General features: G+C 33.3%; 1 protein-coding gene across 3 annotated transcripts in view; it reads right to left on the bottom strand.

Annotated features, from left to right (window-relative positions):
- LOC106710630 (protein scalloped) overlaps window positions 1-14,786 on the bottom strand; it is an 81,333-nt gene that overhangs the window by 59,634 nt on the left and 6,913 nt on the right. The window contains exon 2 of one of the 3 annotated variants that reach the window (XM_045677912.1): window positions 7,089-7,163. The exons of the other annotated variants lie outside the window; for them this stretch is intronic. Within the exon in view, the coding sequence (XP_045533868.1) occupies window positions 7,089-7,119 (31 nt within the window). The 5' untranslated portion in view covers window positions 7,120-7,163. The remainder of the gene's footprint in view (window positions 1-7,088; window positions 7,164-14,786) is intronic. 3 annotated transcript variants of the gene reach the window in all.

Below are 14,786 nucleotides of genomic sequence, written 5' to 3' on the forward strand. Positions count from 1 at the left end.
TAAAACTAGAAAAAGCAACCGAGTTTCAAATTAGTAATATATTTTATTGCATCTTCGAAACAGACTTTCTCTAGTTTTTTAATTAAGTAATAAGTTTTAGGATGACACTAAATCTAAGCTTGAAAAAAAAAAGGGAATTAGTATTAACCAAACATGATAAAAAATCCGTACCTAAAACCAACAACATTAAAATAGACCGTCTATAGTTAAACGTGAGTTTTTTTTTTTAAATATCTGAATATTTGATACGACAAATAATTTACATATTCCCTTTTAATTGCTACCATTACGCGTGTACCACTGGTAATTTATATCGAATAAATAAAATTAAAATTCTTGCAGTACAATTATTTTTATAATCGTACCCACAGTCCCTTCATTAATTATTAGAATTGTTGGTCGCTTGCGTTAAACCGTTGCAAGACCGCCACAAATATTTTATTATGGCCCCCACATAAAAACGTTAATACTTTTACGGAATGTCATATTTTTATAAAGTACAAGAAAAGCCAATAAAACACTTTTTATCGATGTTATTTACCTTGTTTCTTTGTGTTAGTTAATCGCATGTTTTTTTATTAATTATTATACATTACATTTGTTTGTGTAAATGATAACAAATTAATGAATTTATGTTAGTCTAGAACTGGATGTAGACACGCACCACGACTAATTTTTTTTTCCGGTATTTTCTTAAATAAATTCAACTTGACCCCTATACAACGGTAACTCTCTTAGTACAAATTTGTCACTGCGATCTAAATACACTTTGATTTTACAAAGTAGGTTCATTCGATTAAGTTTAATGCAAATTACTATAGATAACGTTATTAGGTTGATACAGTCGTAAAAGATTTTTTCGTATAAATAAGACATTCATGCAAAAGTTTACAATAAAGTAATGCTTGACTTGGTCAATAAAATTCTATGCCAAGTAACTGTTAAAATTATGGTAATCCTTAAATACTTTAGAACGAAAAATGATTGCATCTTACAGAATAATGATCTCCATTACGAGCATTACCCAAATATATATCATGAAAAAATAAATTCTTTCAACTCTTAAAGTTTTCTATCGGCCATAGATGAAAAAACAAGTACACATTCAAATATTGAATAAAACAACAATATCCTCTTTAAACATCATTGCATAAGATTAGATAGATCGTTACAATAAACGCAAAAAAACATACACTTCATAACGTAAGTAACATAAAAAAAACGATTCTCGTAAATTGTTCAACAAGTTTTAGTACCGAACCTAATTCTTCCATTATCGATTTACTATGACTCATTTCAAAACCCGATGGCACCTAACATAGATTATTAAAAAACACTAATAACATATTAAAATCCGGTTTTACAACGTCGTTAATATTTCCGGTCAAACATTATAGGATGTTCTAATGTGCTTCTTGAAAAAAGAGGTATTTATTTTGGCTTAATATTATTATTAGCAAAGGCTTAAAAGCGAATGGAAAGAAAATAGCTAAGAAACCTTGTTAATTAGTAATTGTACATCTTCTTTGTCAGTTGTCGAAATAGTAAACATGACAAATAAACCTACTACTTTGCACATGTTCTTGCTACTACTCTTACCGTTATTTTCAAATTAACTGATGATTAAAGGTTAATAATTAAGACCAACTGTCAGTAACTAGAACAGTCTAATTTTTCATTTCGAAGCTGACCTAAACTTAAGTAATTTTACTTATCTACTAAAAGTATTAGACTTGTAATCAAAGACTGTGAATTCTGCCGAAGCAAATGTACAAGAACATAATAAATCTCTAAAAATAAACACTGAAAATAATATATAAGTTTTCATACAGGTTTTGTATAATGTAAACCCACGGCTAAAAAATTCAGGATAGTTCAACTATATAAATATATTCATTTATCTAAAACGTCGACGGAGTTAATGTGTAAATCCTTGATATAGCTAAATGTTTCCAGTAAAGAAAGAATAAAAGGCCTCAAGAAAAACAAAACAAACGTGACGTGAGTAAACTATCGGTGAATCATTTTTACGTTTGTTATATCTCGCATATACAACAGCTAAATGTGAAGTAGTCACTGATAAGGCAATTATTACGTTGATAAAGATATTTACTTTTACTTCTGGGACTAACTTTTTAAATGATAAAGACATCGTAACATTGATTAATCTTTTAAATCTAGAAAAGTTACCGTAATCAAATGATTACGCGGAATTCTCCATATCCGAAGGCTACCGCTTCGATAGCGGATGGAAACTATCAGATATTATTGTGTTGATCAAATATAAAAACTATATTGCACACGAAACAAACATAATCAATATTACCTTGACTTCTTAACAAATTAAAAGCTATTGGACAAACTATAACTTCTTAACTGTATTTAAGGAGACAAAGATCTCTCTAATACCATTTCTATTCAATACAGAGTTTATAGTGATAGCTGCCATCAAAAACATCTGTAGCACGAATTGGTCGGCTCGCCCGGTGCAACCACGACCACACAAAAGACAGGCGTCAAGTGGAAGTAATTTTGCATTAAGTCCGGAAGCCTAATTTTAGTCCTCTTTCCCTTCTTATCCTTGTCTTATAAGGAAAGGATAGAAATGGAGGGTGGATTGGATGGAGGGGGGCACACATTTGATGGGGAAATATCCTCTTTCTGTGTGTCATCTCCTCCGTCGAATTAAGGCAGGCAACGCATCTTCATTTACAGATGTCTATGGGCAGCGGTCGCTTCGCTATTTCGGCGAATTCAGGTGGCCGCTTGCTCTTTACCATCTTATAAGATGGATAAAATAAAGACGTAATGAAGCACTCATCCTACATTTTAAATAAATTTTTACAATCATACAAATTAATTAAAATCGATTATATCTAATATTTAAATATAAAATAAAAACTTGGATAACAATAATATAATCGCTGATGCGTGTATTATTAAAAAAATAACGTATTATGCAAATGTAGTAGGAAGCATCAAAATCCGCCAATGGAGCGTGAAACAAACTTTATGCCGTTACAGGGTGTCGTTATTTATTCATGGGAAGGAATATTCAATGCAATTAAATATGAATAAATGTCTAACACATCTGTTTGTATCGCAGCTTTTGGTTCACATTTTATACATGTTTTATATTTTTGCATAAAATTTATCTAAGGTAATTTTATCGTGAATAATTTAACCATGTTGAAAACAGATTTAGTTAAGTTATGATCTCACTTGTTCATAAAAAAGCATTGTTTATGTCTTAAAAAGAAATTACTTTTTACATAGAATTCAGACAAAAAGATGTTTAGGAACATTTAAAAATGAAACATTAGATATAATCAATAACAACACTATGCATTAACGAAACAAGAACCATGTTATAGACAAGTTGAACTACAAAACAATAACTATAGATATCCCAAGCAGACGAAATGTATTTACAATTCCCGACTTGCATCGGCAAGCGTTCGGCGAGACATTTTGACATTGACACTGAATACACTATTCTATTTTTGACTGTTTCCATAATACGCGTATTCATTGTAAGCAACGATCATTTCATTTCCATATTTATTCGAATAACTGATTCTACTACTATAGCAATTTCAAGCAATATTTAAAAAAAAGTTATGTCCAACTTAAAGGTCTAAATATTTTTTTGTAACTTGTTACTTTTACTCGTATATGGATATATCTAAAAGCATTATGTAAATGTGTAAGATATTTTTATGACCACAATAAATCAATCATGTTGTCGGAAAATAGGTGCCAAATAAGGTAGCTAGTGCGCGTGGGATGAAAACGAAAAATAGCACCTTAATTGGAAAAACGTACATAATAATGCCACTTAAAAAATACAAAATTGTATGATTTTATAAAAAAGGAATAAAACTTTTGTAAAGATGGACACAAATTGGTTAAAATTTTAAACAATAATATTAAATTTTTTACCTAGTAAACTTCGAACCAAAATTTTTATTTTCGATACATTTTATCCATAGGGTAAAAGCCGGATAGTTGCCTCGGACGGATACATGCCTCAGTTTCAAATGCTCTATGTTAGACGTATTGACTGTGTTTCTTTTTGATCATAATTAAAAGCGTCCCCCTCGCAGGCCTTAGTGCCGCATAAGCCGTTGAAATAGGCGTATGTGTTTTGTCTGTGTGAGATAACATCTTCCGCGGCGATACATTGACGAGTGCCAGAATTATATTGGTAAGTAATCTCTGTTAAATATTTTTATAACTGATTGCGATTTCAGTCAAAAATATATTTCTTTGAGTTCATTAGAGTTTAAATTGCACTGTTTATTAGGTTTTATTGTTAAATATGTTTTATATATTTCGTAAATAAAAAAGGCAAGTATCCGTATAAAATCGGATAGTTGCCCTACTGTCTTTTGCGGATTGTTGCCCTGCGGCAACTATCCGTAACTATACATTGTTAACAAGCAAAAGCAGATTTTTTTCTTACTTATTTTTTTCATTTGCTTTTACTGTTTTTTCTTGATGATTTTTTATTTGGTTTTACTATAGTTTATCTTAAATAAAATAAATACTCAACAGCAAAATGCCTCGCAAGTATAAACGAAGGCCAGGCGTGGTGTCGGGCCACATCATCTGGACAGAAGATAGTCTAACACTTGCGTTCGAAGAACTAAATAAAAAACCAGCTGCTGGTAACCCAAGGTATGTCAAGGATTTAAAATTGTATATTTAGCTTATAAATATAGTAATCTATTTACATATTTGCCTACTTATCTAATTGTATTTTAACACTTCTAGGAAAATATCCTGCCCTTGGCTTTGAAAATGAAAAAAGACTTGTTTCCCATATATTGAAGCTCGGAGACGCAGGATTTCCTCCTAAAAGAAGTGTAATTCGCCAATTAGCCTATCAGTTTGCCGAAAAATTAGGATTGAAGCACAATTTTAATAATGAAACGAAAATGACTGGACCGCAATGGTTGAAAAGCTTCCTTGAAAGAAATCCCGAAATAGTTGTGAGGCAAGCTGAGGGCTTATCAATTCAAAGAGCGAAGGGTCTAAGCAGAGCCGAATTAGCCAATTTTTTTGATCTGCTCATAACCATCTTAACTGATAATGATTTGCTAGATAAGTCGGAGCGAATTTTTAATATTGATGAAAGCGGTGTCCAACTCAACAAAAATCCGGGCAAGGTATTGGCCAAGAAAGGTACTAGAACAGTGAAATCACTTACTTCCGGTGAAAAAGGAGAAACAATTACCGTTGTTGCGAACCGAAATAAATAATAACATTACATTTTTATTTTGGACACTTATTTACTATTTTGGAGTCTATTATTGTTATAATTGTATAATTTTAATTTAACTTTAAATAATACTTAATAAAAGATTGTATTTAATAATAAAAACTGATTATTTAAATTAACATAAGTTCATTTTTATTTGAAAATAAAAACAGACGGGCATCTATCCTCACATTTGGCAAGTATCCCCCCAACCATTTTTAACGTTAGGCTAGTATCCGCTATAGTTGGCAACTATCCTCTTTTTTAGAGGTCATATTAAAGTGGATTTACTTAAAATTTATAATATTTATAATTTTTTTATAGTTAGGGTATGTTAGTAGATTAATGAACTATGTTGGAGAATACACTTTGAATAAAAAATGTATTGGTACAAACTTTTTAAAGGAGCTTTTTAAAAAGTGTGGCAACTATCCGGCTTTTACCCTACATGTCATAATTTCCTATCAATTTACAATAACTGTTTTAATCATTAAAAACACTTCAATATTATTCGCATATTTTTAAATGTTTTTCCAAGCATTGCGTGTAAACAGGATTAGTTCCACTCGTATGTAAATTCGATATGATACAGTATGTTGTGCTGGGAATCTGCGTCGATACTTTAACATCAAAAGTCACGCGATCGCGATTGCAACAGAAAGACGTTTCCGACATTCATCAATATAGCCCAACACAACACGTGTATTTGACACGATGCATTTCACACGAATGCTAAGTAGTGAGACAGTGAAATGTGAGTTCAAACAATAAAGAGGTACTCCTGCATTGTCTACTGTTCTACCTTACTGTGCTACCCTAGTATGAAACTAGCAAAGTATCATAGAAACATTGACACATAGTCAAAACTTAGTGACAAGTAAAATGTTTACGTTTTCCATTTAGAACGATCGTGTAAGCCATGTGGTTATGAGTCATTAATTTGTTTACCTCTGACCACACATTTGGCATCATACGATGATAAGAGCATATTTACTTTAAATCAGATTATCTTTTCATATTTTGTCATAATGTTACATTATTTAATACAATATCATATCATTCGTAGTATGAATAATTAACTGATAAATAATGAATAAATCGTTGATAGGCAGGCTCGTTTAAAGCAACTTAACAACTTCAAGTAATCCTAGTTACGTTTATTGTATAAAGTATTTTTTTAATCGCCGCAAACGTTAGTTAATTTATAAGGAAGAAATAATAATAAGCATATGAATTTGTTAATCTATTTTCTTCGTAGAATGGCACCATGTGACTATGATATAATCCTGCGCCTCGCAGAAATGATAAGCTGATAACGAAGAATAATTAAGACAGATAACGTGTACATGAAAGATAACATGTTACCTATTGTTACGCTTAAGATCTTTTGTAACTAGTAAAACGCACGTTCATATTTTAAAAGCTCTAGTATTAACAATTTTTAAATGTTAAAACATAGGCCACATTACTTGTTATTGAATAATAAAATACTGATTACAGACTTCTGATGTTTGTCTCTAACTAGCATCACCGTACGCATATAAGAATGACAAATAGTTTTATATTTTTTTTTAGGTTCCTTTCACGCCTTCGTTGTCTAACGACAGTAGTAAATCAGTGACTAAATTATCGATTTACATATTCATTGATACCTTTTCTCGGTTCTAATCATCTTTAAATAAGTATTAATAGGACAATTACTTAAAAAAGTTGATAAACCGCAATGTGTAATAGCGCGTGTTAAAGGAGGATTCGTGTTTAAAGAGATCGGTGGTACTTGTAGCAAGGAGAGCGGGTGTCGCGTGTTGTATAGAAACTGTCTTACCGATGTTAGCGTAGTACCCGGCGGGGTGCATCGTGCGAACTGATCACCGCTGGAAACTTTCCATTTGACACTTACCTAAAATGTAAACAGAACACGTGTTATAATAAGGAGGTAGAGCTTTCTATTATTGTACACAAAGTTTAAATTGTTGTGGGCATATAGAAGTATAAATGTTAGAAGTCTAAGAAGCGAATATTTTGCGCAATGTTTGAAGTTCATAGAATCAAATTACTTTTAAAAAAAAGTTGAGAAAACGTCAGTTTAAATAACAACTATTTTGCTTAGTTCAACACCAACTTATTATGTTTTTTTTTTTGCACAGGAAATAATGTAATATAATAATTATATTGCACTATCATTCCAATATTAAAATCTAAACGAAGATTTCATAAAAATAATTTCAAAGTCAAAGTTGTATTTGTTTAATAAAGATCCCGATAAAAGATAAAGTCATAAAACGTAACTCGACTTTATATCATGCAAGTAGACGTTTAAAAGATCTTTCGAGACGCGCACGCGAATCAGAAATTAGCACCCAAACGTATTCGCGGTGTATTTGCAATTTTTTTTCTGTTTGGTCGAACTTGAGAAAAAAGTTTTTTCTGACGCATGAGTAACTATAGAGCGTTGCCAACAATTACTGATTCCAAAATCTTGTATACGAATCATGATTCACTATAATATTAAAATGAAATAATGTAACGAAACTAAATCTGAAAGAATAATGTTTTCTGTGTATAATAAAGTCCTATTATTTTGGATTATTTAGTTTATGGTTTAGCTGCAAATATTTGTTTTAAAAATGTTTATTTTTCCTGCCTCAATTTTGTCAAGAAGTTAGGTAAACGAAATACCATCTTTCACCAAGACAGGGCAGATTAAATGCCCTTCTGCTCTTATTGCAACAAATTCAAAACCAGTAAACCAGTCACTTTCAGTTAAAGTGTCCTTAAATTACTTTCACAGAAAATTTTCCATACAGTTTAATTATAACTTAATTTAGGTGTATGTCAAAACAACTTTACGTAATATTTAAAGCTTTCGAAATTTACATTTAATTTATTTTTATTGCTATATGACACTTAATTCTGTAGTCTTTGAGAGCTTAAATATATAGACCATCGACTGAAAATTGAAACCATACTGAGGCCATTGGCTGTAAAGTAGCAGATAATAAAAATAAAATCGCCCTTACAAATAGTAAAAACAGCCACAGTAGGTTAATGACTTTTATTAAAAATAGTATACCAATAAACATAATCAAATTGATTGAAAAGTATTTGGATATTCGCGACATTCAATTTGGGCGGAGTGCATTACTGGATGCTGGATGGTATTGCATACGTTCATTGTGCATGGAATATTCGGCATAGGGGCTGAATGCGAGTCGAGGCGAGGCAGACCAGGCGAGGCAGTCGAGGCGAGGCATGTCCCGGCTGAGGCATGCGGACACACGTGGCTCGCACGGCAGCCTGCACGGAATCTGACCGAATGCCCATCGGGGACCGATTGTTAGCTAAATAGCGATGGCTTATTTATGAGATTCTCCCGCTTGCGGCGACGATTCCAACGGCGGAGAATAAGCTCGTGGTATTTTCAACTGTACGCAAATTGACTTGTTAATACATTTACATTTGATATTTAGATTTTGTTGTAGTTTCACCATAAATATGTATTTATTAAAACTGACAAAAACTAGAATAACTTGTAGTTTGAAAGTTAGACATTTACTTATTGATTTTCGTATAAAGAACTAAACAAGGCAATTATAACGACACTAAGGACTTTAAGTAGCAGAACGAAATAGAACGATACATGTTAACATGGTAACCATTTAAAAAGAAACATTACAGAGTATTCTCAACAGCATTGCTTGAAACTGACTATTATCTAATTTCTAAATCCTTTCAACAAAACAGACCAACGAAAGATAATCCTCATAAACAGGAGATTACCAGCTTCACAATGCGTTGCAACTGTTGCGTTGATTTGAAAACCTCTTAACACATTGATTACATTGACTACATAATGTTCGTCGTGTATTTAACATACAATTTACTGTCTAAGTTTAGTGCATTGAATACGCGAAATCCGGGGACAGATGTGTGTTACTAGAAAAGTAAACTTTCTAATCTACGAATTAGTTTTATGTTCTTTTTCACTTTCGATGACAAGAGCACTTCAATGAATAAATATTACGATTTCCGTTTTATTATAATTTTATACATTTCTTTATGTTTTTTTTTTTGTTTTTTAAATTTAGTCATTAAACCATTAGCAAAGCATAGATAAAAAATCGAACTTACAATAAATATTTATTCATTCATTTTCTGTTTATTTTATTAATTTATTTATTTCTTTTAAGATGTATCCGTAAGTCAACAACATATCTTTATCCAATTGAAGAAGCAAAGTAATAAAGTACAATAAAGAACAAAGACAAATTCTACCTCAATTGTGTAAAAATGATATAAATAGAATAACGTCTGTCTACCCCTCAAGAGACACCATTCACCAATTATTGATTTAACTCAACACTTTTGTTATCAATACAAATAATAACTTTATGCTTTAACTAGGAGTCTATATGAATTGGATGGTCTTATATACATACATATAACTTAAAGGGCGTAAATCATATTGTAAATTCGTGCCCAAGTATTTTAGGCATGTTACGAACATTGTCTTAGACAAAACACAACACTGTCTAAGACAACAAGTATTAACGTAATACATTATTAAATAGTTTGTTATGGGTCAGACGTCTTCTCACCTATGCGGTGGGCTGTTAGGGCGGCATTAGGCGTTCACTTAAGTCACCTCAAAGCCCAGGTATGTATTCAACACCAAAAAGCGAACATAACTCGGCTTACGATCATTCCATACCGATGTGGTAATTTTTATAAAAGGTATTCACGAGAAATGTTAATGAAGGTTTCAGCCGTTAGTATATTTATATGCCATCGTGTTTACGACTCGAAACGGTCCGTTCGTCCATCGACCACGGGACCGGTGTCAGTCAAAAAGCGATCGGAGAGCGAGATATCTTGCATCTGAGGTTCGAATCCGACAGCGTCGCTTTGGGCGACCTTACCGCTTTACTTAACAGTACGCTTTTAACGGCGCCTTATCGTCGAATCAATCCGGAGCGGCGATCGAGAAACAATGGGACATTAATAAAAACGTTATTTTTACTAGAGCGAGCCGTAGCACGTTCCGTTTCTATGGATTTAGAAATCCGATTGTCGGCGGTAAAAATTATTTATTCGCTAAGACAGTATAACATATTGCACGGACATTAATATTTTACCTTTATAGAACAACCTGAAATCGGTTTTTAATGTTGTTTTGTCGTATTTATAAAAGGTACCTACAGAAAATTTACATAAGAATATCGATGTCCTGAAACCAATCTTAGTTACTCCGACTGGAACTTACACGCACAAAAGAACTGTTCATTTTGTACCTTAACAGTTCTATTTAAAATTTTACCATTATCTAAACTTATCCATAAATCATGCCTTATGTAAAAATTTATATACACATTATAAAGTTTACATGGAAACTGCGAGACAAGTTAGTTTTTCTTACAACAATAAATAAAACATAATCGATGAAACGGTATGTAGCAACATTTATTATAGTTATTGTTTAGATTCCGACACACACAATGCCTATTAATGCGTTTCCTGTTTTAATGCGAGGAATTAAATAAATAGAAACAAAAAGAATATTTTTCCCGTAGTCAAATGTTATAAGTAAGTAAATATGTAGTATAAATCACTAAGGATAGTTTCCTAATTAAGATTGGTATCGGCCTACCTTAGATTTCAAAAATACTACAATTTTTTATTACGCAAGACGTGAACTTTAGGCTTTCAACAATGTTGAATGTATAGAAAATCGAGAACATTTTTTTAACACATTGTTTAACCAGCTAATAATTTAGAAATTGCTATCTTTTGATTCTTAATTTAAATGCAGAATAATTACTATTATTTTACTGAATTCAAGTATAATACGTATATCAACGTATATGAATGTGCAGTAATAAAACAGAACGTTGATTTTAGGTATTTAGTAGTAAACTTACAAATTTATTTTCATTAACGATGAAATGGTTCTTTATTAAGATAATACAAAAACCGACAAAAGTGATTTCAAATGCGGCACCAATTAAATAAGAATAATGGATCGTTGTGCCGAGCTGCGGGCGGCGGAGAGCGGGAGGAGTGTTGGAGGCTTCAGACGCGTCACTAGATGAAAAAGCACGAACCGAAGTCCGATGAGAGGTATGCGAGGAATGGAAGGGAGCATCCGGCGGCGGCGATTGTTGCCAGTTATCACTGAATGTTTTCCCCGGGTGTATTTTGTGCCGCCACAAAAAAACCAACATAAAGGGCGGGCGCGGCGCGTTTGAGACACCGCCCCTGTGGGAAAATCGTCGCCAGAAAACTGCGACGCGAATAAATTATAAGCCCTCTCACGTGGAACGCAGCGCATGCCTGTGTTTGTAATGGAAAGCGCGGGCAGGCTGCGGGACGCTTAAGCAAAAATTATCCGATTCGTGTTAGCAGTCATTATATCCTTGTTGAATTCAAATCGATGAATGTGATAAAACTGAATTCAAGCTCCATTACTTTCGACCGAAGTGTTTCAGAAAAACTTTGTTACACAAAACATTGTTATGATAAGTTTATGGTAGACCAAGTTGGTTTTAACTTTTAACTTTTTATTTAGTGCACAGTTATGAATTCCTTTCGTTTTGATATTTATCTGTATCTATTTGAATTCTACCAATTTTGTTATCAGAAGAGCTTAGATCTGTATGCTAAAGTATACTTTGATACCTTAATACAAATATGTCAGACGAGCTGTGTAATGTCGCGTATCTCACGCCGATGGGCAATCATTAGCGAAAACGTACCGGCCCAGAATAGAACTGACGGTAATTCACACGAGGGCAGCACAGAGAAACAGAGCAGTAAGACAGGGCAGTACTGATGTTGATTGAACGCACACCCCGAAACAGAACAGAGCTCATAGACAAATCGCTCTATCTCTATCGCTCGCTAATCACTCAAAAATATATAGACTGACAATTACTTTCGATTTGTTACAAGTTTATTCCTAGTATACATTTTGGTACATTCTGACGAAGTGATACATCTTCCATACTTTTTTGTTTTGATAGTAATTGTAGTATCAAAATATTAAAAATACTGGACTGTCTACTATTCTTCCCTCGTGTGAAAGTACATGACAGCGGAGCGATTGCGAGGAGGTGATGGATGACGCGAGCGTGTTATTACTGCTCGCTCTTGATATTTTTAATGTGAATCTTATAACAACGGCATAAAGTTCACAATTTCATTATGTATCAACATGTTAACTCTAAGTCTGAGACTGTACACATCTCCAAGCGGAATTACACGGTAATGGAAAAATGCGTGTTGTCTTTGTGTTATTATGGCCGACAAACACTTGCACAATATAAGTACCTACAATTTAGAAGAAACATTATATAAAACGCAAGTTTCTTAGTTACTAAAAAATGAATACAAAATTAGGTTATTTCTCTTTTTAAACAATGTCCCTTAATGCTAGACATAATAGAGGCGATAATTATAGGAGAGCATAAATTGGACCACACAGAATAAATTTCATTTTAGATGATCCAAGTAGGGTATGAGGTTAAAAAGTTGCCAGCTAAATTATCTCGGCAATAAAACAGTACGACGACACTAGATGCGAACCGCGCATTGAAAACTCGCAGAAAATGCATCGGCGATAAGAAAAAATTGAGTCCGACTCCGCATAAGAACACACGACGGCGGTGACATTCCATGAGGGATGCCGCGCGCGCCGAGACCTAAAGTAAGCATTTACCGATTGCAGATAGGTACGCCAGGGCCGCGCGATCTCACCGGATCGCCTCAGACTATACACGTTATGTTTAACCTAAATAAGTAAGAAATACTTCTTTGCTGGCGATTTAACGAGGCTTATACGACCATTAACTAGATACAGACTACTTGAGTGCATGGAGTTAATAAATCTACTTGAGTTTTTAAACGAAAATAAATATGCTATCGCGTCTTTGACGCATTGATTAAGTGCTCACTCAACTACAAGACTACAACGGGTTTAAAAATTCAAATTGCATATGAAAGTTCCGAGCTATTGTGTAAACATCTTTGCTTAAGACGTCATTAAAGTAACAAAGTTTACTGCTAACGGTTAGTCGCCGTAGAATAACAAAAAAGCGGTCCTGCGGTAACGCCATTGGATTTTCTGTCCCCGTCTATCCAAGGATGTTTTAAAGGAAATTGAACAGAGATGGCGTTGGGCTTTAATATGCCGCATCTAATATGAATCGCGGTTAATTTATGGTGCGACAGCCGCTGCGCCTAGCGACCGGCGGCGGCAGCGGCGCTACATCAATCTTTGGGTCTCGGCAATCGTCTGAACCACTCCACAACGCTGCGCATAAATCATATGCAAAGGAAATGAATTATACATCCTAATGTTTTAGAAATAATCAATAGGTAACAGGGTTAACGTAACGTAGTGTGCGTATTTATGGTCAAAAGTAACAATGTTACGCAAAATTCAATTAAGTCAATAAATAAAATCGCGAAATTTATAGCTAACATAAGTCAATAAATTTTCAAGTAATTAGAAAATCATTAAGTTGATAAAAGACAACATCATTAACGACCCGTTTTAGAAATAATCGTGATTTCACGTTTAAAACTAAAGAGGTTTTGTAAAACGCAATGTTTCATAAAGCAAGGTTTACACAAGTAATGCGCATGATATGTTGCTTCCGATTGAGGACTGGTTTCTAGATACCGTACGTAGCGGAAAGGGCTTTAGGGTTTGCGAATAGCGGATGTTTTAATATAACTACGTAAATAGAACCGTATAAATACAACCCTTTTAAAAATATTCAGGTTTCAATATTTTCGCCCGTTTGACAATATTACGATACTAAGAAAGTATAGATTTTTGGTTTCATCATGATGACGTTTTAATTTATATTACTTCCCAGATTGTCAGTTGAACTTATTGATTTTTTTAAGTAGCCATTAGTTAAAATCGATTCTTGGTACTTGTATAAGAAAAGTAAATAATGAACTAGGTGTCTACACGAATGTTGCATTAAATAAATGGCTTATTAACTATTGTCTAGTCCTATGTTTATTATATTTAAAGACCGTACAATCGGTACATCATTAATGTATTGCAGCAGTACTGAACAAAGGTCAAATCGATGTAAATGCCAAAGCATTTGCGAAATAGATTCAGTTTGTAAGACCTCTTCCTTGTCTATGGCATAGTACAGACTAGATTAACAATTTGTGCGTGTAGGTATATTGAGACTTAAGGTTGGGCCGCAGGTCTCAGGAGAATTTTCCACTGGTTAGATATTAGATATGGTTCTTTTCAAAAAAAATTACGGCCCAAGGTCATCAGCGCTGAGCCCTCACCCCGAATATACGCCTTACACATAAAATAGTGTTCTGCGTAGCGATTCGCACGAAGTCAAGATAAGCTGCCAATATATCTGAAAACTACTGTTCCTATTACTTTCAATTCCATGTATATTAAGGAACGAATCTTTAGTTTATGTAATTGGTGAGAAAAGAAACAACCGTAGATATAATTGATCGGAGGTTATATTATAAATATAAC

This window comes from Papilio machaon, chromosome 5 (assembly GCF_912999745.1).
Source record: "Papilio machaon chromosome 5, ilPapMach1.1, whole genome shotgun sequence".
NCBI classification, from domain to species: domain Eukaryota; kingdom Metazoa; phylum Arthropoda; class Insecta; order Lepidoptera; family Papilionidae; genus Papilio; species Papilio machaon.